Source organism: Pelophylax lessonae (assembly GCF_965119305.1).
Source record: "Pelophylax lessonae genome assembly, chromosome: 3".
NCBI classification, from domain to species: Eukaryota; Metazoa; Chordata; class Amphibia; order Anura; family Ranidae; genus Pelophylax; species Pelophylax lessonae.
This window is the reverse complement of record NC_138770.1, coordinates 21520256-21546535: the sequence shown is the minus strand read 5'-3', so window position 1 is coordinate 21546535 and position 26280 is coordinate 21520256. Positions and strand designations below refer to the sequence as shown.

The 26280-nt window shown below is 47.0% G+C and overlaps 2 protein-coding genes and 1 pseudogene across 3 annotated transcripts in view; 1 reads left to right on the top strand and 2 right to left on the bottom strand.

Annotated features, from left to right (window-relative positions):
* The window catches only part of LOC309548860, a 56962-nt pseudogene extending 34197 nt beyond the window's left edge, over window positions 1–22765 (bottom strand). The window contains exons 1-3 of the transcript in view: window positions 22432–22765; window positions 22218–22315; window positions 21901–22128 (exon numbers count right to left, since the gene is read on the bottom strand). The product of the transcript in view is annotated as an uncharacterized misc_RNA (transcript). The remainder of the gene's footprint in view (window positions 1–21900; window positions 22129–22217; window positions 22316–22431) is intronic.
* Window positions 1–26280, top strand: part of LOC309550245 (uncharacterized protein) — a gene marked incomplete at its 3' end in the record, with an annotated part of 2091994 nt that overhangs the window by 1124055 nt on the left and 941659 nt on the right.
* LOC309548861 (uncharacterized protein) lies at window positions 6127–7037 on the bottom strand (the record flags this gene model as incomplete). Its single annotated transcript, XM_082248792.1, has 1 exon — window positions 6127–7037. The coding sequence occupies one exon, from the start codon at window positions 7035–7037 to the stop codon at window positions 6165–6167; it is 873 nt and encodes a 290-aa protein (XP_082104918.1). The 3' UTR covers window positions 6127–6164.

The following is a 26280-nucleotide window of genomic DNA, read 5'->3' as shown; positions in this document are numbered from 1 at the left end:
CCTATCAGTGCCCATTAGTGCCACCCGTCAGTGTCCATCAGTGCCGCCTGTCAGTGCTGCCTCTCAGTGCTGCCTCTCAGTGCCCATCAGTGCCACCTATCAGTGCTCATAAGTGTGGCATATTAGTACCTCATCAGTGCCCATAAGTGCCACCTCATCAGTGCCCATTAGTGCAGCCTATCAGTGCCGCCTCATCAGCGCACATCAGTGAAGGAGAAAAATTGATTTATTTTCAAAATTTACTCACAGAAAATAAGAAAACTTTTTTTCTGTCTTTTTTCTTTTTTTTTGTAAGAAATAAAAAACCCAGAGGTGATTAAATACCACCAAAAGAAAGCTCTATTTGTGTGAAAAAAATGATACAAATTTCATATGGGTACAGTGTAGCACGACCGCGCAATTGTCATTCAAAGTGTGAGAGCTCTGAAAGCTGAAAATTGGCCTGGGCAGGAAGGGGGTGAAAGTGCACTGTAGGCAAGTGGTTAATAAAGGAACTGTCAAAAACTGGCTCATGTCTTTATTTTTGACACTTTTTTGGTAAATGAGGGCCAGGATCTGGGGGCCCCTTTTTTCAAGGGGGCTTCCAGATTCCAATTATCCCCCTGAAGAACCCCCTAACCCAAAGCACCCCCCCCGTGTTGAGGGCATGTGGCCTGGTATGGTTTGGGGGGGACACTCGCTTGTCCTCACCCCTGTTCTGGCCTGCCAGGCTGTGTGCTTGGATAAGGGTCTAGTATGGATCTTGGGGGGGGGGGGGGGATAAGCCATTTTTTAAAAGAAAATTGGCATGGGGTTTCCCCTCAAATTCTATACCAGACCCTTATCCAAGCATGCAGCCTTTTTTGGGACTGGTATGGATGGGGCCTGGTATAGACGGTGGGGACCGCACGCAGTTTTTTTTCCCTATTTTTTTTTGCCAACAATTATTTTTTTTTACATTCAGCTGTCTGCAGGGAAGTCTGCTGACAGCTGATGACTCATTTGTTGTTAAGGACGCCATGGCCGGTTTCCTGGCCTCTCTTCTTAACAACCTATTGACTGTGCGCTCGGCAGGATATAAATAGTAAAATAAATAGAAGAAACGCAGAGCACACAGAAAATTCTGGTGTTTTGCGAACACCTGAAGGGGCCATTTCAGGCTGAAGTTATGCTCGGTCCAAACCGCTCGCCCATCCCTAGTGGTGTTTAGAGAGAGGGAGAGGATTGTTGGAGAGGTTGCATGGAGTGCATAGGTGAGAGAATACAAGGATGAGGGTGTTGTCACCAGAGTGAGTAGAAGCCTCTATCCATTGTGTATCCATTGCTTAAGCCCCGTACACACACGCAGATCGTCGTCATACAAATGTTCGTCTTTTCTCCCCGGGATGTCGGTGTCTGTTGAAAAGTGCAAAGACAGCACAAGGACAGCACAAGAATTTTGTCCGCAGACTTCAGCTGACTGCAGAAGTGATGTCATGTAATGGTTAACTTTCCCTGTGTTTTTTATTTTCTGAGCATGCCCAGTCTTGCAAATCTGCGGTCTGTCGGCTGATTTCTGTACTGACAGGCAGACAATCGTCCGTTCTGGTGTCTGCAGACAAAAATTTTCATGTTTGCAAGAAAGACTCTTGTCCGCGGATTGTGTGCAGACATCTGTCGGAGGCACCATACTAACACGCATACAATCGGCAGATCTTTCGTCCGCCGACGTTTGTATGACGACGATCTGCGTGTGTGTACGGGGCTTTACTCCCTGGTTATCTCTCAACTGGACTACTGCAATTTCCTATTCATTGGCTTACCTTTACATAGGCTATCCCTCCTTCAGTCCCTCATGAATGCTTCTTCTACCCCTCTCTGCCAATCCCTCCATTGGCTGCCACTCACCCAGCAAATTAAATTCACAATACCAACGGTAACTTCCAAAGCCATCCACAACTCGGCGCCCAGCTACACCACTAACCTGGTCTCAATATTCCAACCAAATCATCCTCTTTGATCCTCCCAATATCTCCTGCTTTCTAGTTCCCTTGTCACCTCCTCCCACCTCCAGGACTTCTCCCAAGCCTCTCCTATCCTGTGGAATTCCCTACCCCAATCTGTCTGACTATCTCTTACTCTATCCACCTTTAGGTGTTCCCTGAAAACTCATCTCTTCAGAGAAGCCTATTCTGCCCCCCACCCCCACCTAACTACTGTACTTTTATTTTCTCCATCAGCCCATCCCCCTCAGTTATTACCTTTTGTATCACTTGACCCTCCCTCCTAGATTGTAAGCTCTAAAGAGCAGGACCCTCCGATTCCTCCTGTACTGAATTTTATTGTAATTGTACTGTTTGCCCTAACATTGTAGAGCCTGCGCAAACTGTTGGCGCTTTATAAATCCTGTATAATAATAATATATGACTGCCTAGTCCAGCCTCTCTCAGCCAGGGTTCCTCCAAAGGTTCCTAGGGGCTCCTTGTCACTTCCTTGGGCTGTATATGGAAGTGTCACCTACCAGCCGTTTCTGGATACTGAAGTCTGTCATCATTGCACGACACACACAATTTTTTTCTTTTAATATATTTTTTATTCTAATTTTCATTTTAACAAGAGTGCAAAAAAAAAATAAATGAATAAAATAGCAAAGGAAGAAATCCAATTGGTGAGGAAAATGACTTGTCTGGAATGTGGAGGCGGAGTCGGTAATAATTTGTGTACAATATAATACACAATGTGTTACATTATTATAACAAAGTATTGTAGAATAGATCACACCATAGAAAATGGGGGAAAGTAGAAAATAAACCCGGATATGAAGGTGAAATTTGTGTACGAGGAACACCTTAACAATTACCCCCATTTTATTCTCCAGGGCCTCTGCTTTCTGAAAATATATGTTTGGGTTTTATCTAATCTTCAGGCCCAAAATCTGCATTTTACCATGGGTGCAAAAAGAATTAAAAAACAGCTCTGTCTGGTTTTTATGTCCTTCAATGTGTACTGTACTCATAAATACATGGGTATTGTTGGTGATTTCTCTTTATATTCACCCTAGATACCTTAAATGTATACTCAAAAGGTAAGTCCAACAGACAGTATGGATGGAAGGGGGATTGGGGTCTTTTTAATCAGAGATTATAATGGCACCTGCCCCCATATGCAAACAATGGAAAAAATTCCAGCAAGGGCATAGACCTGTCCCTATAGAAGGGTCAAGACTAAGTCCCTACAAGAAGAAAAGGGGGTTTAAATGTGCCTCTACAAACAGTCAAAGTATGCACATGTTCATGTAACATAGCAACGGTACACAATTGTTTTTTTTAAAAAAATTCATAAATCTTTATTAATACATAGTAAAAACAAAAAGTATATCACTCTACTAGATTGAACAGTCAATACATAGTGACAGGATTAGTACAAATACAGATAGAAAATGCTGGAGCTACGCGTTTCGCATTATGCGCTTCCTCAGGGTCCAGCAAAGAAAAGTATGTAAACAGAGATTCAATCTTTAATAATCCCAATTTAGACGTCACAATGAATAGAGTTGAATATACTTGTTTAATTTAAAATCATGTTGTATGAAAGGGGGAGCCAGAAGCCCCAGGGACTCATTCTCTAAAATTTATGTGTTAAGTGGTGTAAACGTCAAGCAAGACGTACATCTATTTAAGTAGAAAGGGGGTTAGGCATTGGAATCCCCTTCAAAGATGTGCACCAATATTAAGTGAGAAAGGGTTATATAGAGAGTCCCCTTTAAAACTTGGGGATCAGTGTGGTGCTGGAAGTATAAAAACTGAGTATGAGAGAGTCACTGGATGCTTTAGACAAATTGGATCGAGCCCCGAATCATCTGAAGCAATTCAGAAAACCCACGGGGAGTATGATACTCGGCCTAGGCAGCCTGGCCTAGGCAGCCTGTACTCACACTGATCCCCAAGTTTTAAAGGGGACTCTCTATATAACCCTTTCTCACTTAATATTGGTGCACATCTTTGAAGGGGATTCCAATGCCTAACCCCCTTTCTACTTAAATAGATGTACGTCTTGCTTGACGTTTACACCACTTAACACATAAATTTTAGAGAATGAGTCCCTGGGGCTTCTGGCTCCCCCTTTCATACAACATGATTTTAAATTAAACAAGTATATTCAACTCTATTCATTGTGACGTCTAAATTGGGATTATTAAAGATTGAATCTCTGTTTACATACTTTTCTTTGCTGGACCCTGAGGAAGCGCATAATGCGAAACGCGTAGCTCCAGCATTTTCTATCTGTATTTGTACTAATCCTGTCACTATGTATTGACTGTTCAATCTAGTAGAGTGATATACTTTTTGTTTTTACTATGTATTAATAAAGATTTATGAATTTTTTTAAAAAAAACAATTGTGTACCGTTGCTATGTTACATGAACATGTGCATACTTTGACTGTTTGTAGAGGCACATTTAAACCCCCTTTTCTTCTTGTAGGGACTTAGTCTTGACCCTTCTATAGGGACAGGTCTATGCCCTTGCTGGAATTTTTTCCAAAAGGTAAGTCCCTGACTTAATAGCAACGTCTAGTCTGTTCTATGCAAATAAGGCAGAGCTCTGGAGAATGTTCTATCCTGCTAAAGATAACACGTCCAAACCGTGATCAGTCTAAAACATTCTTAACTTTATTTGCAAAGCGGGGTAACTATTATACACAGTATTGAACAGGAAATACAGTTGGGAGGGGGAGTGGATACTCTCAGGAAGAGTCAAGTTCTCACAAAAGTTGAACAATGGGTTAATACAGAATGTTCGTTAGAAATTGCAAAATATGCCTTGTCTAGACCCTATAGCTCAACTTAGAATAAAAGGAAGCAGAATGTGTTAGGTACAAAGGAAGTGGGGATGTATCTTTATCTTGAAGTGTCAGAACATATCGGGTGATTTACTTAGGTCATTGTTCATGTTTAACTAAAGACTTAAAGTAACCTTAACTGAAACAAGTCATTACAAGTCACAGTTGTAAGAAAGAAAATGGTGTTACACAGGTCAAGCTAGAAAATGGTTGCCAGCAACTAGAAAGAGGTCCTGTCATTCCCCTTCAGGTATGATCTCAGGGATTTGTATGACCCCCCCCCCCCTCCCCGACATAGGAAACTAAGGGGTCTATGCAGAGAATATGTTGGGTGAGTGTGACAAGCATGTGTCCAGCCGTGACAAATTCTGGCCGTATTCTAATAAACACAGTGATTTCCTATAATCGTCAGCTTCAACTAGTGGCCATAATGAGGTATTAGTTCCAAAATACCTCAATCAGGAAAAATAGTTCAATACCGCATTATGACCACTAGATGGACCCAATGATCATAGGAAATCACTGAATGAAATAAAATAAGACCAACATTTGTCATATTTGTTCATCTATTTTATAAAAACTAAACATGTAAGTGAAGTGGTAACTATTGAGCCAATCACTTCATCAAACCACACATAATATCTCCCTTCAAAGGGAAAACAGAAATTATTTACAGAATATCAAACAGTATAAAAATTTTCCAACCAATAACCTCCACCCAGACAAGATATGTAGAAATATAAAGACAAGCGGTGTTACCTCTCGTGCCAAGCCACCCAAACCCACACAGGAGCAAAGGAAAGAAGTTCTCACCTAGTTTATCTCCGAGTTCTCCTTCCCTCCTGTTGGGGGATGGGAGAAGGATGGACTGAAGACAGAGAGACATGCTTCGGGGTCACCACTGGTAAGTAGAGCCTTGAAATGAAGGACATCAACTTCAGAATTTCTGTCTTGTCTGTGTAAAGTTTACTGATAAAGATATATGGAATCTCACAGCTTCTAGCTCTGTAACCCGCTATATCATTATCAGTAACCGTCACACAGACAAGCAAGACATTCTGAAGGTGATTCCTTCATTTCACGGCTCTACTTACCACTCTACACCCCAAAATTTACTCAGCCAATGAAAAGCCAACACGGTACAACACTTCATCCATGTCTCTGATCGCCTTGTGAACTGTTTCTTACATGATGAAGATCAGCCATGGAGTATATCTGAGGTGTATATCAGGGTGTGCTTCTTCTCCACATGTCCAGCAACATTCATATAGAAGACATTTCCCGCACTCAAGACACTAACACCTCGAGGGTTGTGTAGGACCCCTGATGTACAGGAAGACAGGACTTCAGTGAGGAACAATTCCCTCACTCAGGACAGGAAAGTAGCTTCTCCCCCGTGTGAGATTTCTGATGTTTGTAAAGATTGGACTTATCTGAAAAACATTTCCCACACTCAGGACAGGAATACGGCTTCTCCCCCGTGTGAGATCTCTGATGTCTGAAAAGACTGGACTTATCTGAAAAACATTTCCTGCACTCAGGACAGGAATACGGCTTCTCCCCCGTGTGAGATCTCTGATGTGTGTAAAGACTGGACTTCCGTGAAAAACATTTCCCGCAGTCAGGACAGGAAAATGGCTTCTCCCCCGTGTGAGATCTCTGATGTCTGGAAAGAGAGGACTTTTCTGAAAAACATTTCCTGCACTCAGAACAGGAATACGGCTTCAACCCCATGTGAGATCTCTGATGTATGAAAAGACTGGACATATGTGAAAAACATTTTCCGCACTCAGGACAGGAATGCGGTTTCTCCCCCGTGTGAGTTCTCCGATGTATGTAAAGATTGGACTTCCGTAAAAAACATTTCCCGCACTCAGGACAGGAAAATGGCTTCTCCTCCGTGTGAGTTCTCTGATGTGCGTAAAGATTGGATTTCCGTGAAAAACATTTCCCGCACTTAGGACAGGAATACGGCTTCTCCCCCATGTGAGATCTCTGATGTATTAAAAGACTGGACATATAAGAAAAACATTTCCCGCACTCAGGACAGGAATGCGGCTTTTCCCCCATGTGAGATCTATGAAGGCTGTTACGATGAGACTTTAGTGAAAAACATTTCCCGCACTCAGAACAGGAAAACGGCTTCTCCCCCGTGTGAGATATTTTGTGCAAATTAAAACCATATTTAGAACACAAACATTTCCCACACTCAGCACAGGAATACGGCTTCTCTACCATGTGAGACCTTTTTTGCTCATTAAGACGGGATTTAAAACGGAAACACTTCCCGCACTCAGTACAGGAAAACCTCCTATGTGTTGGAAGGATGGCACCATCCCCCACAGTCTGAGGTTCCTCAGGATATGAGGAATACGATGGCCCATCTACACTGTGTGGTGCCGGATGGACATTTGAGGTAGCCGGGTTTTCTCCTGGACTATACTGTGTGATGTCCTCATCTTCTACTTTACAGTCTGGAGACAAAGTGAGACAATCCTCTGAGGTTTTCCTCATCTCCCGTCCATCTACTAAAATAGAAATACAAAGATTATTACTAGACATCAGCAGATTGGTTCCCCTAAACCAGGACTCCGCCCACATCAGGCAGCTTTGTCTCTGAGGATCTTACAATTCCCCCCTCAAGGTAACTAGTAAATGGTAGAGGGTGACTAGGTGTCACAGGAGTAACACATCAAGTCAAGACCTGCTGTTTGATAGTAAATGGCAGTCTCAGTCTGGACCTACGCCAGGCCACGCCTTGATGTGCGGGACACCTACTCACTATCTACCGATATAAAATGTCCAGCTGGTAGGAAATGGGTGTAACAAAAGAGAATCCATATTATGTGTATATATTGTGCATATATACAATATATAGAGTATATACTGCAGGGTAAGGAGTACGTAATGTACAACATAGAGTATATAGTGCAGGGTCATATATATGTAATGTACAACATAGAGTATATAGTGCAGGGGTCAGGTGTATGTAATGTACAACATAGCGTATATAGTGCAGGGTCAGGTGTATGTAATGTACAATATAGAGTATATAGTGCAGGGGTCAGGTGTATGTAATGTACAACATATTATATAGTGCAGGGGTCAGGAGTACGTAATGTACAACATAGAGTATATAGTGCAGGGTCATATATATGTAATGTACAACATAGTCATAGAGTATATAGTGCAGGAGTGAGGAGTGTGTAATGTACAACAGAGTATATAGTGCAGGGTCAGGTATATGTAATGTACAACATAGAGTATATAGTGCAGTAGTATGTAATGTACAACATAGAGTATATAATGCAGGGGTCAGAAGTACGTAATTTTTTTTTTTTTAAAACAAATAAACGTTTATTGAGTTAGGTACATAACAAAAGCAGAAAAAAGGGACAATCACTGTCATTGAAAACATTACTGAAACCAATGGTACAGAAAGTAAGGTCAAACAGGCGTATAATATTGCAGCCACCCCCCCCCCCCCCGTCTTTAGGTACAGGGGGGGAGCACCATTATCGAGAAAGATTGGTAATACCAGCAACACAGGCCTGCAGCAGGATAATGCAGCATCAATCCAACAATTGTAGAACAACAAGCTAAGCACGCACTGCGGGTGCGGGAGAGAGCCCAAGGGCACAGTAAGGTCAAGCCGCCACTAAACCAAACAGCCGTGATCAGGAGGTGCATGTGGCAGGGGCTTCGAGCCATCTGTCCCAAATCTTATTATATTGTCCCAGACATCCTCTATTAGCATATAAGACCTTTTTATATGGGAGAGTGGCATTGACAGCCGCTAACCACGAAGACAGAGTGGGTGGAGATGACTGCATCCACTTTAGGGCTATCAATTTCCTAGCGGTGAACAGAGTTTCACGGAGAAAGTGGAGTGTATATTTATCTATGTCTTCATCGGGGAAAATCCCAAGGATGCACATCTTAGAATCCAGGGAGACCGGGCAGCCCATGAAGTCGTGGAGGAACTGGACAACCTGTGTCCAGAAACCCTACACGAATGGGCAGTGCCATAGCATGTGTCCAAACGTACTCGGGGAGCGCACAGATCTGGGGCACACAGAGGAGCGAGAGGAGTCAAACCTGGCCATCCTCACCAGAGTGAGGTACGATCTGTGGGTGATATAGATTTATGTGAGCCGATCCGAAAGTTTCAGGGACACAAAGGTGCAGGCCTCCAATGCATCACACCAGTCTTCCTCCTCCAGCTCCCCAACATCCCCCACCCAGGATCCCCGAACACCATACGCCAGGTCGGTCGTCTGCTTGGTACCCAGTATATCATACAGTTGGGAAATTAGTTTGTGGTGATCCTAAACTCTAAGCACGTCCAGTAGCTTAACTGAGGGTAAAGCAGGGGGATGGTTAATAAATTGCGCCCGAAGGGCATGGGTGACCTGCATGAAGTAAAATCGCATAGAGGCTGGGAGCTGAAATTCCTCTTGATCCTGGGGAAACGGTTTGATGGCGCCACCTGAGATGACATGTGATAGTAAATAAATACCCTTGGCAAGCCAGATACCCGGGTCAGAAATATGGAGAAATTCTGGTAAGTGACGATTGTGCCACAGGGGAGTCATTGAGTGGAACCCAGTGTCCCCAGTTTTGGATATCGCCAAGTCCCAGATCCGTCTGTGTTGGAACAAAAGACCGCCACGGGCAGCAGACGCCGGAGAGCCGCCAACTCCCCGAAGCAGATCACAGAACGGGTGTGGGAGCCACGATTCCTCTCCGCAACAAACCAACGCCACGTACCTGTCCGAGTCCTGTTTGTCCAAGTGAAAGAAATGGGACAATTGAGTCTAGAGATAATATCTTGACCAGATCAAATAGAGGTTCAATATTTAAAGAGGAAGTAAACCCTCCTCTGACACTTTTACCTATAGGTGAGCCTATGATAAGGCTTACCTATAGGTACTGTAAATATGTCCTAAACATGCACCGTTTAGGAGATATTTACCTTACATGCAGCCAGTAACGTCACTGGCGCATGCGCTCTGAAGGAACGGCCGCTGGTGCTGTTTCTTCAGAGCCCCGTGGCGTGACTGTCGGCTCCCGCGCGCGTGCGCGGGAGTGACGTCACCGTGGCTCCGGTCAATCAGATGGCCGGATGCCGCGATCCCGGAAGACGGGCGACTGGACATGTCGCCCGTCATACAGATGAGCGGGCGGCACGGCGGGGGCTCGTTCTAAGGTAAGTATTTCATAATGAGCTAGTATGCGATGCATACTAGCTCATTTTGTGTTTCTCTTACAGGTTTAAAAAAAAAATTTTTTTTTACGAGTTTACAACCTCTTTAAGGGAATATAGTCAGTGAGAGACCTGGTTACATGCACACCCAAGTGCTTGAATATGGCAACCCAGGATAGGGGGGAGAGCCACCTTGTCCGCCGACAGAGAAAAACTGTCAAGGGGAAGGATAAGAGACTTATCCCAGTTGACTGACAGGCCCGAAAAGTTACCAAATTGCTGTATCACAAGAAGGGCTCGCTGCAGGGAGGGACCTGGATCCACCAGGTATAGTAACATGTCATCCGCGCAAGTCCCTTCGACGTAAACCGCGTATACCCGGGTCTGAACGTATGGCCATTGTGAGGGGATCAACCGCTCGCGCGTTCAACAATGGGGAGATGGGACAACCCTGTCGTGTGCCACGGGACAGGGGGAACGGCTGGGATGTCCAACCGTTAGCCACCACCCGGGCTCTCGGTTGGTTATACAGGATAGTAAACCATTTAACAAAATTCGGGCCGAATCTGAATCCGGGAAGGCATTGCCATTGGTAAAGCCACTCAACTGAGTCGAAGGCTTTCGCAGCGTCCAGTGTCATCACGACCCTTGTGCCCACACAATCGTGGGCAGCTTGAAGGATCATGAACAAAACGTCTGGTATTAAAAGCTGGGTTTTTAGCCAGCATGAAGCCCGTCTGGTCGGAGTGTATGAGGGAGAGGATCACCGTGTTAAGAATCAAGGCAAGTATCTTGGCTAGAATTTTGATATCGCTTTGAAGCAAAGAGATAGGCCTGTAGGACTCCGGGTAGCGATGGGTCCTTGCCCGGTTTTGGAATTAAGACGATCAAAGCCTCGCGCATTGAGTCAGGCAATGTACCTGCATCAAAGGCTGCCTCATACACCCCGAGCAAATGAGGCGCCGTGGTCTCAGAGAAATGGGAGTAAAATTCCATCGGTAGGCCATCAGAACCAGGAGCCTTAGCCCTCGCGAAACACGAGATAGCAACGACTATCTCATCAACCGAGATAGGGGCCTCGAGCATCTTAACCTGCGCAGGAGTCAGCGTGGGAAACTCGAGGGTATCCAGCAGCCTGGCAAGATCAGACGGATCATAATCAACCTTGGAGGAGTATACCTCACTGAAGTATGAGGCAAACACCTCTGCCACGGCCGATGGAACCGATGAGTCCCCCAACACCGAGGAGTGAAGTGTGATTACCACAGGGGGTCTAGCGTCCATGTGTGCTAAGTATGCCAACAATTTGCCCGCACGCACCCCATGTTCAAACACCCGTTGTCTGCTGAAAAATAACTTGCGATTAGCCTGTTCCTGGCAAAGATGATCTAGGTCCTGAGTTTGGAGATGGAGCTGGGACAGTAAGTCCGACGAGGGAGACTGGGCATATCTGGTTTCTAAGTCAGCTAGTTGTTGCTCGGCTCGTGGCAGGTCAGCCCTCGACGCCCATTTGTGCCTGGCGATGCGCGAAGAAAGGAGCAGTCGGGCGTGTCCCTTGAAGGTTTCCCACACAGCAGAGGGGGTCGCAGAGTCAACGTTAGCACTAAAGAAAAAGTCCAATTCAGCGGTCAATGAGTCAATGTCAGGGACGGTCTTGAGCCAAAAAGGTTCAGACGCCAATGATGTTGTTGAGGGTCGGTAAACGGGGACAGCCCTATTAAGTATGAGGTATGATCTGACAGCAGACGTGGTCCAAAACGAGCACAGCAGAGCCTGGGCGAAAGGGCCTGGGAGATCCAGATGGAGTCTATTCTGGACATGGTGGAATGGGTGGCCGAGAAACAGGAGTACGCTCTAATGTTGGGATGCAGGCACCTCCAGGAGTCTAGGAGTTGAAAACTACTAAGCAGTCTGTGAAATTGGGTAACTCTATCAGGGTAGACTGGGGAGTCGGGCGGACCCATCCTATCCAGACAGGGGTTGGGTACCATGTTAAAGTCGCCCATCCATATAGCAGGGAGGGATGGGAACCTAGACATGAAAGCCATTCCCTCAGCCAGGAGCACAGCACTAAAAGGAGGAGGTACATACCAGGCCAGTAAAAGGATTGCGTGCCCACCTATCCTACCAGACAAAAATATACCTGCCCTAGGGGTCCATCACCACCTCTTGAGTATCAAAGACCACAGACCGAGATATGAGCAGCGTGACACCCCTGGAATATGAGGAGTGTGACGTGTAGAAGGACCACCCTACCCATGGACGGCATAGGGAGCCCAACAGGTTACCCTCAGCATGAGTCTCCACCAGGGCAACAATAACCGCCCTCTGCTCCTTGAGGTAGGAAAATACAACAGTTTGTTTAACTTTATCTCGTAGGCCGCGTACGTTCCAGGCGAGTATGGTTAACGGAGCCATACCACATGGATAGTAGAATCTGGTGGCATAGGAGGATCAAGATACCCCAGGACAGGCACAGCCCACACCTGCAGTGCATAATCCAAAGCATGATACCATGGCAAATGAACAATACAATGTATGACAGTAGTAACAAAGGTAAAGACAAAAGGTGTAGTACAAAACTCAAAAACAGTTATCCCAACCCCCCATCCAGCCCAACACACACCCCAACTTGTGTGGGCATAAAACCCAAAACCAGGTACAAAAGAAAAATGAAAAAAGTAGGACAACAGGACCAAGCACCCATGGGTGGCCCAGCAGTAAAATAGGACCCCAAAAGGTGGGTGGAAGAGCTGCGAGTTCAGGGGGCGAACAATCTCCGAAGAGTAGTCCCAGGGTCAGGACATTTTGGTGAGCAGATTCCAGTGGGAAGGAACACAATTCCTTATGCGGGCAGAGTGGCCTCCCGGCCAATAAGCAAGGGAACGTTCCAGCATAGCATGGTGGGCAGCGTCTAGGGAAAGATCAAGGTAGAGCAGGGAAGTGTGGAGTCATAAGCGAAAGAAAGGGGGGGGGGGAGAAGGAAGGAGACAAAGGATGGTACTGAACCCCACAATAACAGTCACACTGAGGCCGCAAGGCAGCTGATGGATTCCTAGAGTTCGAGGAGAGGCATTGAACAGAACACACCATCACCAAAAGCATGGGTAGAAGAGGGGAAAGTTATGGGCATGAGGTTCCCCCATGTATATTCCTAGTCCAGGATCCATGTAAGGGGTGCGTTGCAACACAGGGGGACAGGTAAGTACAGACCGGGCAAAGTCTCCAGGCAAGTTATGGGGTAGAGCACAAGCATTACAGGGGGTACTCACGGTAAGCGGTCCAGCCAGGCTACGGCGGCGTCCGGATCCTCAAAAAAGTGAACTCTGTCCTCTCCAATCACACGCAGCCTGGCAGGGTACAGCATAGAGTATTTAAAGGTTGCGGGTCCTGAGGCGCTTTTTAACATCTCCGAAACGGCTGCATTGTTTCTGGACTTCAGCGGAGAAATTTGGGAAGGCCAGGATATGATGGTTGTTCAGAGGGATGTTACCTCGCTCTCATGATAGGCATAGAATCGCATCCCTGTCTCTGAAGTTCAAAAAGCGTGCAATGAAGACCCAAGGGGGGACACCTGGAGGGGGTTTCTTGGCTTGGATGCGATGTGCCCTTTCAACAACAAAAGCCTGAGAGTAGGCCTCCCTACCATAAGATTTAACCAGGAGTTCTTCCAGAAAGGTAGCAGGAGAGGCCCCCTCTGTGTCTTCCGGCAGCCCTATGAAATGAATATTGTTGCGTCGGGCCCTATTCTCAAGGTCATCCTGCTTGTGTAATAAGTAGGCAATGTATCTAGAGGCCTGTTCAACAGCGTTCTGGACTGGGGGGAGATCATCCTCCACTCTGGATATGCGTCCCTCTGCCTCTGTCACCCTCCCCCGCAGCTTCTGGAAATCCTGTCGCAGTAGGGAGATATCGATCTTGATTTCCTCTATTTTTGATGTTAAAGAGGCTTTGCAATCCGTGATGGCCGCAAGGATGGCAACCTGATTGAGCCGCGGCGGGAATGGAGGGTGACGGTCCGCCATCTTGGGCATGCACGCCTCCCTCTAGGCCCCGGAATTTATCTAGTTTCGCTGCTGGTTTCTTTGGCAGGGACATGGTGGGGTGAGTATCAGGGATGTGTCCATAGGTGACAGAGGGGGTTACCGCTCGACTATGTGGTAGCAGGATAGCAGAATCGGATGTCGGCCGGGAGAGCTCTGCTCACACACGTCCGCTCACATGTAGCTTCAGGCCACGCCCCCCAGGAGTATGTAATTTACAACATAGAGTATATAGTGCAGGGGTTAGAAATATGTAATGTACAACATAGAGTATATAGTGCAGGAGTTTGTAATGTACAACATAGAGTACAAAGTATATTGTGCAGGATCAGGAGTATGTAATGTACAACATAAAGTATATAATGCAGGGTCATATATATGTAATGTACAACAGAGAGTTTATAGTGCAGGGGTCAGGAGTATGTAATGTACAATATAGAGGATATAGTGCAGGGGTCAGGAGTGTGTAATGTACACAATAGAGCAGGACTTCCCAAACTGAGTGGGTCGTCGACAACGGAGCAGTCAGATCAGCAGTGAGGGAAAAAAAAAATGACCATTTAATACGCCCACTAGGGGCGCGGTGGCCGGGTGCACAGAAGAGCAGGACGGTGCGCCGTGAGCTGAGACAGAGGGGAGGAGCATCAAAGTCCTCTTCTCCTTCTTCCCCTCCTTGTGTACGACACAGTGGCGTAATTATAGCAGCCTGCAGGGGGCCCGCACAGGTCCTCTGTCAAGTTTGAACATAGCTTGCCTTAGCCGGGGCTGTGGGCGGAGCTGGGGGCGGTCCTAGGTACGGATAACTGCTTGTCACTTGTCCGCACTGTGGATACAGCTAGCACGAGGGTGTATAGGCGGGCAGGAGGGGCGACATATAGGAGAACCAATCTCCTCCATTCTCCTTCTGGCTCCTGCAGGGCTTTCAGTGGCTGCAGGGGCGGGATCATTTCTACCATATGCCTCCCCACCGGACCTCCTATCCAGCCTGGCACTAGTTGTATTTACGATGTTGACAAGTAGTCATCTGTTCCTAGGACCGCCTCCCAGCTCCGCCCCCTCGACTCCGGCTTCAACTCCCGCTTCTTGTTTCAAAGCTGTTCCTGCCACTGGTCAGGTAGGAGAAATGCTCCCTGCCCCGAGGCCGCTCAAGTAGATACAAACACAATCTCTGCCACAGCAGAGTGTCAGGAAATACACTACCCAGCAAGTATAGTGTTCCAGGTGTCCAACTGACTGTCACTCTGCTCCCCCCGCCCCATACTGCCCCCTCCCCCCATACTGTCCTCCATTGTCCCCCTCCCATCATGCTGCCCCCCATACTGTCTCCCTATACGGCTCTCCACTGCCCCCTCCCAGCCACCACCACCGCTGCCACCGATCCCACCCCCCTCATCCCCACCACCGCTGCCACCGATCCCACCCCCTCATCACCACCACCGCTGCCACCGATCCCACCCCCCTCACCACCACCACCGCTGCCACCGATCCCATCCCTCTCACCACCACCACCGCTGCCACCGATCCCACCCCCCTCACCACCACCGCTGCCACCGATCCCATCCCTCTTACCACCACCACCGCTGCCACCGATCCCACCACCACCGCTGCCACCGATTCAACCACCACCACCACCGATCCTAACCCCCTCATCACCACCACCGCTGCCACCGATCCCACCCCCCTCACCACCACCACCGCTGCCACTGATCCCACCCCCCTCACCACCACCACCGCTGCCACCGATCCCATCCCTCTTACCACCACCACCGCTGCCACCGATCCCACAACCACCGCTGCCACCGATTCAACCACCACCACCACCGATCCTAACCCCCTCACCACCACTGCTGCCACTGATCCCACCCCCCTCATCACCACCACTGCTGCCACTGATCCCACCCCCCTCATCACCACCACCGCTGCCACCGATTCCACCCCCCTCACCACCACCACCGTTGCCACCGATCCCACCCCCCTCACCACCACCACCACTGCCACCGATCCCACCCCCCTCACCACCACCACCGCTGCCACCGATCCCACCCCCCTCACCACCACCAGTAATATATCACCATCGCAATAAGTGGACTTTTTTTGATAATTGCTCCACGGAAAGTATTCAGACCCCCTTAAATTTTTCACTCTTTGTTATATTGCAGCCATTTGCTAAAATCATTTAGGTTCATTCTTCTTCCTCATGAATGTACACATAGCACCCCATACTGACAGAAACACACAGAATTGTTGACATTGTTGCAGATTTATTAAAAAAGAAAAACTGAAATATCACATGGTCCTAAGTATTCAGACCCTTTGCTCAGTATTTAGTAGAAGCCCCCTTTTGATCTAATACAGCCAGGAGTCTTTTTGGGAAAGATACAACAAGTCTTTCACACCTGGATTTGGGGATCCTCTGCCATTCCTCCTTGCAGATCCTCTCCAGTTCTGTCAGGTTGGATGGTAAACGTTGGTGGACAGCCATTTTTAGGTCTCTCCAGAGATGCTCAATTGGGTTTAAGTCAGGGCTCTGGCTGGGCCATTCAAGAACAGTCACGGAGTTGTTGTGAAGCCACTCCTTCGTTATTTTAGCTGTGTGCTTAGGGTCATTGTCTTGTTGGAAGGTAAACCTTCGGCCCAGTCTGAGGTCCAGAGCACTCTGGAGAAGGTTTTTGTCCAGGATATCCCTGTACTTGGCCGCATTCATCTTTCCCTCGATTGCAACCAGTCGTCCTGTCCCTGCAGCTGAAAAACACCCCCACAGCATGATGCTGCCACCACCATGCTTCACTGTTTGGACTGTATTGGACAGGTGATGAGCAGTGCCTGGTTTTCTCCACACATACCGCTTAGAATTAAGGCCAAAAAGTTCTATTTTGGTCTCATCAGACCAGAGAATCTTATTTCTCACCATCTTGGAGTCCTTCAGGTGTTTTTTTTAGCAAACTCCATGCGGGCTTTCATGTGTCTTACACTGAGGAGAGGCTTCCGTCGGGCCACTCTGCCATAAAGCCCCGACTGGTGGAGGGCTGCAGTGATGGTTGACTTTCTACAACTTTCTCCCATCTCCTGACTGCATCTCTGGAGCTCAGCCACAGTGATCTTTGGGTTCTTCTTTACCTCTCTCACCAAGGCTCTTCTCCCCCGATAGCTCAGTTTGGCCAGACGGCCAGCTCTAGGAAGGGTTCTGGTCGTCCCAAACGTCTTCCATTTGAGGATTATGGAGGCCACTGTGCTCTTAGGAACCTTAAGTGCAGCAGAAATCTTTTTGTAACCTTGGCCAGATCTGTGCCTTGCCACAATTCTGTCTCTGAGCTCTTCAGGCAGTTCCTTTGACCTCATGATTCTCATTTGCTCTGACATGCATTGTGATCTGGAAGGTCTTATATAGACAGGTGTGTGGCTTTCCTAATCAAGTCCAATCAGTATAATCAAACACAGCTGGACTCAAATGAAGGTGTAGAACCATCTCAAGGATGATCAGAAGAAATGGAAAGCACCTGAGTTAAATATAGGAGTGTCACAGCAAAGGGTCTGAATACTTAGGACCATGTGATATTTCAGTTTTTCTTTTTTAATAAATCTGCAACAATGTCAACAATTCTGTGTTTTTCTGTCAGTATGGGGTGCTATGTGTACATTCATGAGGAAGAAGAATGAACTTAAATGATTTTAGCAAATGGCTGCAATATAACAAAGAGTGAAAAATTTAAGGGGGTCTGAATACTTTCCGTACCCACTGTATATAACACTATGTCATTTCATATCTGTCTTATCTACATATAATACATGCTTCACGTGTGCTTTAAAATGTGCATGGTTTTCCCTTTTAGGAATAGGAAAATAATGATGCTATGCTGTTGGGCCGGTATAATAATGCTATGGGGCTGGTATGAAATTATTTCCAGGGCTGGTTTTTATTCCCAGTCCGGCCCTGGGCACCGGACGTATTGCTGGGGGGGGGGGGGTGGGGTTCCCATCTGACGTCGCTGGGGGCGGTGACTGATGCACGCACCGTCCGACTCAGTCACCTTCCCGCCCGTTCCACCGCCGTCAGTGAAGAGAGGAGCAGCGCGCCGGAGTGTGGAGTGACGGGAGTCAAGCCAGCGATCCAGCCCACTGCCCAGGACAGAAGGTAAGTGACTGAAGCCGCTGCAGTGGGTAAGTAGCAGTGCTGTGCCATGCCTGTACATACTGTGACATGCCTATACCTACTGTGCCATGCCTGTACATACTGAGCCATGCCTGTACATATACCTACTGTGCCATGCCTGTACCTACTGTGCCATGCCTGTACCTACTACTATGCCATGCCTGTACATACTGTGCCATTCCTGTACATACTGTGCCATGCCTGTACATACTGTGCCATGCCTGTACCTACTGTGCCATGCCTATACCCACTGTGCCATGCCTATACCCACTGTGCCATGCCTATACCCACTGTGCCATGCCTATACCATCACCTGTGCCATGCCTATACCTACTGTGCCATGCCTATACCAATCCCTCCCTTTATACAAGATGAGCTGATGGTCTTTGGGTTGATTTTGAGGGTGATGATGCTGGTATCTCTGCATTGAAAGGGGCATGCTGGTATCTCTGCATTGAAATGGGGCATGCTGGCATCTCTGCATTGAAAGGGGGCATGCAGGCATCTCTGCATTGAAAGGGGGCATGGAGGCATCTCTGCATTGAAAGGGGGCATGCTGGCATCTCTGCATTGAAAGGGGGCATGCTGGCAACTTCGCATTGAAAGGGGGCTTGCTGGCATCTCTGAATTGAAAGGGGGCTTGCTGGCATCTCTGAATTGAAAGGGGGCTTGCTGGCATCTCTGAATTGAAAGGGGGCTTTCTGGCATCTGTGAATTGAAAGGGGGCTTGCTGGCATCTCTGCATTGAAAGGGGGCATGCTGGCATCTCTGCATTGAAAGGGGGCATGCTGGCATCTCTGCATTGAAAGGGGGCATGCTGGCATCTCTGCATTGAAAGGGGGCATGCTGGCATCTCTGAATTGAAAGGGGGCATGCTGGCATCCCTGCATTGAAAGGGGGCATGCTGGCATCTCTGAATTGAAAGGGGGCTTGCTGGCATCTCTGAATTGAAAGGGGGCTTGCTGGCATCTCTGCATTGAAAGGGGGCACGCTGGCATCTCTGCATTGAAAGGGGGCATTCTGGCATCTCTGCATTGAAAGGGGGCATTCTGGCATCTCTGCATTGAAAGGGGGCATTCTGGCATCTCTGCATTGAAAAGGGGCATGCTGGTATCTCTGCATTGAAGGCTGCACGCTGGTCTCTCTGCATTTAAGGGGGCACGCTATACCTTAATTCTGTAGCGCTTTAAAATTCAATTACAAGCAAGTGGGTCCCGAAAAAAATCTGTATTCATAAGTGGGTCTCGGCCCAAAAAAGTTTGGGAAGCCCTGCAATAGAGTATATAGTGCAGTAGTATGTAATGTACAATATAGAGTATATAGTGCAGGGGTCAGGAGTATAAAGTGCAGGGGTTAGGAATATGTAATGTACAACAGAGTATATAGTGCAGGGGGTCAGGAGTATGTAATGTACAACAGAGTATATAGAACAGGAGTATGTAATGTACAATATAGATGATATAGTGCAGGGGTCAGGAGTATGTAATGTAAACCATAGAGTATAGAGTGCAGGGGTCAGGAGTACGTAATGTACAACATAGAGTATATAGTGCAGGGGTCAGGTGTATGTATGGTACAACACAGAGAATATAGTGCAGGGGTCAGGAGTATGTAATGTACAACAGAATATATAGTACAGGGGTCAGGAGTACGTAATGTACCAACATATATAGTGCAGGGTCATATGAATGTAATCTACAACATAGAGTATATAGTGCAGGGTCAGGTGTATGTATTGTACAATATAGAGTATATAGTGCAGGGGTCAGGAGTGTGTAATGTAGTGCAGGGGTCAGGAGTGTGTAATGTACACCATAGAGTATATAGTGCAGGGGTCAGGAGTACGTAATGTACAACATAGAATATAAGGTGCAGATGCCATGGCAGATCACTTACAGATTCTGCAGATCAATGTCTACTCTCACAGTGTCAGTACCTATAAACCAACTGAGCAACACTGTAAGCACTTTCCCAAATTTCAGTGCGTCCTCCAAGTGAGTCACCAGGCCCTCCTTATAGACCGGCCTTCTTCATGACTCTCTCCAGCAAGGGGCCTCCCCTGGGTCTCCTCCTTGGCACAGCTTCCTCCAGACCAGGCAGGACAGCTTCACAACCACTTCAGCACATGTTAGGCCCCAAAACAGGCTAATGGACCGAACAGCAGAGCTCCATCCAGCAGCCCCTCCCTACACCTCATCCCAGGGGAAGAGAGCGAGCACATGGCCTGTCCCAAATATTTATTTCCTCCCCCAGCATGCACCAGTGACATAAACCTCCTACTGGATTGGCTGACGGAAAATATAAATATTTGTAATGTAAGACATGAAACCCAAAGGAAATATTTATTATATTGCAGCTTATCGATTCTTAGATTTGATGTTAGTTTTCCTTTTTAGGATTTCTTATATGTTCATCTGGTGATCTGGCCAGTAAATCTGTTCTATAAAAAGCTCCAACTCTAAAGCAGAATGTATCAGTTACTGGGATAGGGCAGACCATTTACCACTGACAGGGGTGCTTACAATGATCAGCTTTTATTTAGTCTTGTAAAAACCTTTTTCCAAAAGGAAAAAACTGTTTGCTGTAACTGATTATAAAGTTTGAACTTATGTAGGAGGATTTGTTTCATCTCTGTGTATCCCCTGAGGCCAATCACTTCACTGGGTATATGGAGGGTTTACACCGACTCTAAATGTTCCCATGAGACAAGTTGCAGAGGTCCCACACCGCTGCCTCCCATCTCCTGAGACTGCACTCAGTGACTTGGGTGTGAGACTATACAGACATATCCCTCCACCCGGCACAGCCAGCAAATAACAGAGCAAGTAACCCCGGGAGAATTGTTCTATCAGAGATCTTACTAGACCCAGGTATGGGGCAGAAAACCCGAAGAACAAACCCCAGGTGCCTAGGTCTGGTAACTCCTATGGTGAAAATCAACATTACGCTTCCAGCTGAAACCCAGAATCTCCATAAATCCAGTCTAGAGACATAAATTGTGTCTGCAGCAGAGAAGGAAGATTATCCGAGAGAAATACAGGAATACAGGACGGGAAACACAGCTCAGGAAAGTGACCAGGGGATTACAGGCTGATATCACCCAGTCCCCACCCTACTCTGGACCAATCAGTGAGCAGTATGGGTGGAGGAATGGATTTAGTGTTAATGACCCACCTGTGCTGATCTCTGTAGGAGTGTCCTCCTCTATAAATGTCCCCGTTATTCCATCCTCCTCCATAGACTGCTGATCATCCCTCACATACTTCTCTTCAATCTCAACTTTCATATCAATTGGATCTCCACTCTAAACCAAGAAAATGAGAGAAAATATCATCAGAAAACTATAAGGTCACTTAAAAAATCCACACATCATCTCCATGAGTCCATGTTCTAGATTCTCAGTCTGCTCCACCAACCTTGTAATAGTGAGGGATGGTGTGACCTTCCTGTGTGGAATCCCGGGAATACAGAGGACGGGGACATCTCTCTGGTGGGTTCCTGGTATTAGGTGGCTCCATCATATCCTTGTGTCCTTCTGAAAACTCCTCCATCACTCCATACTCCTCATCCTCCTCTTTATACTCTTCTTTAACAACAATTTTATACGCACCGAGGTTTCCACTCTAAATATATAATAAAACATTCATTGTAACAAATATACTGTATATAAATCAGAACTACCAATCATTGTCACTCATCTACCTGATGATGGTGAGGGATGGTGTGACCTTCCTGTGTGGAATCCCGGGAATACAGAGGACGGGGACATCTCTCTGGTGGGTTCCTGTAGCTGGATGACTCCTCCATGGTGTCCTGGTACAGATCTTTGTGTTCTTTTAGAAACTCTGACTCCTCCATCACCCCATCCTCATCATCCTCCTCTTTTATCTCTTCTTTAACCTCAACTTTAGAATCTCTCAGGTTTCCACTCTGAATATATAATAAAAATGACATCAATGGTAACAATGCAGATAATGTACAGATCCTAATGATACTATCAGTGATTGTTCCTCATCTACCTGATGATGGTGAGGGATGGTGTGACCTTCCTGTGTGGAATCCCGGGAATACAGAGGACGGGGACATCTCTCTGGTGGGTTCCCATTACTGGATCCATCTGTAGGAAACACACACACTGACTGAATACATTGTTTCTATGTGTTTATCAGATGATGGGGGATCTAGGTGGATCCTCCGTACTGCTCTATCCTTTACAATAAAGTCTCCTCTTACCCGGTGATGTGAGGGGCGGCTGATTCTCCATCATGACGTCCTTGTAGAGATCCTTGTGTCCTTCTAAATACTCCCACTCCTCCATGGAGAAATAGACAGTGACATCCTGACACCTTATAGGAACCTGACACACACAATGATACAGTCACCATCCAGACACATCCCTTGTCTGTTACTGGATAATGTCCCAGAATTCCCAGCACCGCTCACCTCTCCTCCATGATCTCTCTGGTGACTTCTAGAATCTTCTTTTTATTTCTCTATTCTATCAGGGAGGGAGGTGGAGGCAATGCGATGGTCATATGATCTCCAGACTTCACAGGAGGAAAACTCTAGGTCTGAACACAAATAGTAAAATCAAATGAAATTCCCAGAATCCTCCTCACCTCATCATTCAGGTTTCCATTTGATTAAAGCCCCACCTCAGACTGAGGTATAATTTACCCACACAGGACCCCCACACTGGGCAGAGTAAAAGCTTGTTTCAGGCATTCTGACATCATTACATACAACGCAGGACCAACAGACCCACTTTGCTAATGAGGATGCCAAGGCTCCGCCCACATCCTAAGAGCATGAGAAAAAAAAAGCCAGATGGATGGACATTGGGGGAGGAGCTGTGAGGTCAGTGTGATGTCATAGGACATATAGACTCTGGATGGAGGGACATTTAGATGGGGAGATTTGAGGGGTCCTCTATATGAGGCTCCTGTGCAAACCAAATCATTGTTCCCGGGTGCCTCCCACTTCTCCTAAAATGAAGAGTGAACTTTGACCTTTACCATACAGAGATCTCTCAAGAATGTGTGAAAGTAATCTCTCATGTGAGCAGGTGACATGCGGAGGAATGGAGTGTAAATAGCAGACACTTTCATCCAGAGCTCCTAATGGTGGGGATGGATTTTGCTGCATGCTGGTGCCAACTTTCCACCCCCCAGGGTCACCGCAGGGGTGGAGAAAAGCTGTGTAAGAGGATATGGAGGAGAGATGAGGAGGAGATCCAGGAATCAGGATAAAGGTCAGGACAAGCAACAGACGAGCGCATCCAAGAGATGAAGCCGGGGTCACTACACAGAAAATCAATCCAAGGAAACAACAGGCAGGACGAGGAATAGCAAGAAGGAGCTCAGAGACAAATGAGAATATTGCTCAGCCAATGGGAGATTATCTCAGCATGACTTACATAATGAAGAAGATGAGGGGGAGGGGAGGAATTCACTTAAGGTGACCATAGATACATGGAAATTCAGCTGGTTCAGCAGGGATCGGTCACATTTCCATCCACGTGTGGTCACTGCCGGATAAAAGTCACTCGATCAGCAGGTGCAGCCAATAGCTTCATCACTGATCTGTGTACTCTGAGAGCGGAGGAGCGCCCTCCATTGCCAGAATACAATAGTGCAGCCAGGAGGATCCCCCCCATCCCCCTCCTAGGTAAGGATGGGAGAATCGCTTCAGTTTTTTTTCACTCATCACTCTGGCTGAATGATAAAACGGAACCATGTATGGCCAGCTTTATACAGCAAGATATATTATTCATCAACTGATCCCCCTGAAGGGGTTAATCTACGTATTACCTCCTCTGTCGCGCCAATTCCTGCATTGTCTTCTCTTTCTGTCCTACCAAATGGAATGTCCTGTCAGAATCTGACATCACTTCCTGTCTGCATTCCATAGAGACTTCCTGTCTGGGTAGAAGTGAGATCACCACCTTGTGGAGCTCAGAGGAACTGCAGCCCTGAGAACCGTCTGGTAGTGTGAACACGGCCTTGTGCTGTGTGTGTATGTACTGTATATCCTTCCCCTTTCTCTCCTCCCTGAGTGTGTATGAAGAGGCGGAGCTCCTGCTGGAACAGCGGTCGGAGGAGGAAGCCGAGTCTAGGAGGGAGACTGACAGAAAGAGCAGCAGACTTGCAGGAGTGAGCGAGGAGGATCCAGTTCCTTTACCATCGGAGGTGAGGAGAATGTGAAGGATGTTTGTGACTCTGGTAGCTGAAAAGCTGGGAGTCATATTGCTTTGGTGAGTGGGGAAGCACTACTAAGGGGGCGCCCTCACCATCACGTGTGTAAGAGGTGGAAGAAGGCGTGGCTACACTACAGCTGGCACAGTTGGGAGCACGGAGAACTTTCACACCTTATCAACTTTTTATTAAGTTGCAAACTTTTTTGAAGCAACAGAACTTTGTTGAAGTAGATGCAAAGTGGATGCAGTGGACTTGCAGAGAACACTATATTGAGCAAAAAATATTGTATATTTAGATGAATTTGCACAGGTTTTTATTGTAAAGAAAATATTATAAGATTAACGAAGTAGGTGCTAAGTGGAAGCAGTGGATCTGCAGGGAACAGCATCTTGAGCACAAAGCACTTTATGTTGTATATGAATTTGCACATGGATCAGTTTACTTCATTTATTGATAAACACCATAAGATGAATGAAGTAGGTGTAAATCTGGACCTAGGGAACACAAGGGAGGTGGAGTGGGAATCCTCCTATCCTCACAGAGCACCTTCCAGGTTCTCCACTCTCCTCCCTCTCATCATTTGAAGCTCACTGTACGTCTATTTTCTTCAATCTCCTCTAGAATTGCTGTGATTTAGCGCCCCGCTGGACCGGTATTAACTTTCCTTGATGACTTCTCTGCCTGGCTGCCCTACTTTCTCTCTTCTGAAATCCCCACAATCATTCTCAGCGACTTCAACATCCCTGTTACTACGAACACTTCTGCTACTTCCAAACTTCTCAGTCTAACCTCCTCATTTGGCCTGAAGAAATGGGTACACAATGGATAGAGGCTTCTACTCACTCTGGTGGCAACACCCTCAGCCTTGTATTCTCCCACCTATGCACTCCATGCATCCTCTCCAACAATCCTCTCCCTCCCTCTAAACACCACTAGGGAGGGGCGATCGGTTTGGGCCGAGGATAACTTCACCGATCACCCAAATTTTCTGTGCGCTCAGTGTTTTCATTTTTTTTACTATTTACATCCCGCCGAGCGCACAGTCAATAGGTTGTTAAGAAGGGAGACCGGGAAGCCGGCCGCTGCGTCCTTAACAACGAATGAGTCATGAGCTGTCAGTGGGCTTCCCCAGAATGTAAAGAAAAGAATTGCCGGCAAGAAAAAAATTGGGGAAAAATCGGCGTGGGGTCCCCCAAAATCCATACCAGGCCCTTTGGGTCTGACATGAATTTTAAGGGGAAATCCATGCCAAAATGTAAAAAAACAAATGGCATGAGGTCCCCCCAAAATCTATAACTGACCCTCATCCGAGCATGCAGCCTGGCAGGCCAGGAAAGGGGGGGACGAGCGAGTGCCCCCCCCTGAATCCTACCAGGCCACATGCCCTCAACATGGGGGGTACGCCCCAAAGCACCTTGTCCCTACATTGATAGGGACAAGGGCCTCTTCCCCACAACCTTGGCCTGTGGTTGTGGGGGTCTGCAGGCAGGGGGGCTTATCAGAATAATGGAGCCCCCTTTAACAAGGGGGCCCCCAGATTCCACTCCCTATGTGAATGAGTTTGGGGTACATTGTAAAAATAAATGAGGCTAAGACCCATTTTTCACAATTCCTTTTATAGAAAAAATAAAAAAAAACAATGTCCCTTGATGTAGATACATCGTCATTCACGACGCCCACTGCACCTCTGGATCCCCCCAAAAAACACTCCACCCTCAAGGAATGACAGTCTGACAGTTCTTAAAATGGTAAGGAGCAGGGCCACCTGGTGACATCATCTGGTGGCCCGCCCCCTTGTGATGTAACAGACTGGTGCATGCTGGATCGGTGACATCATATGAGGCAGGGTCACCAAGTGACATCACCAGGTGGCTCTGCCCCTTAC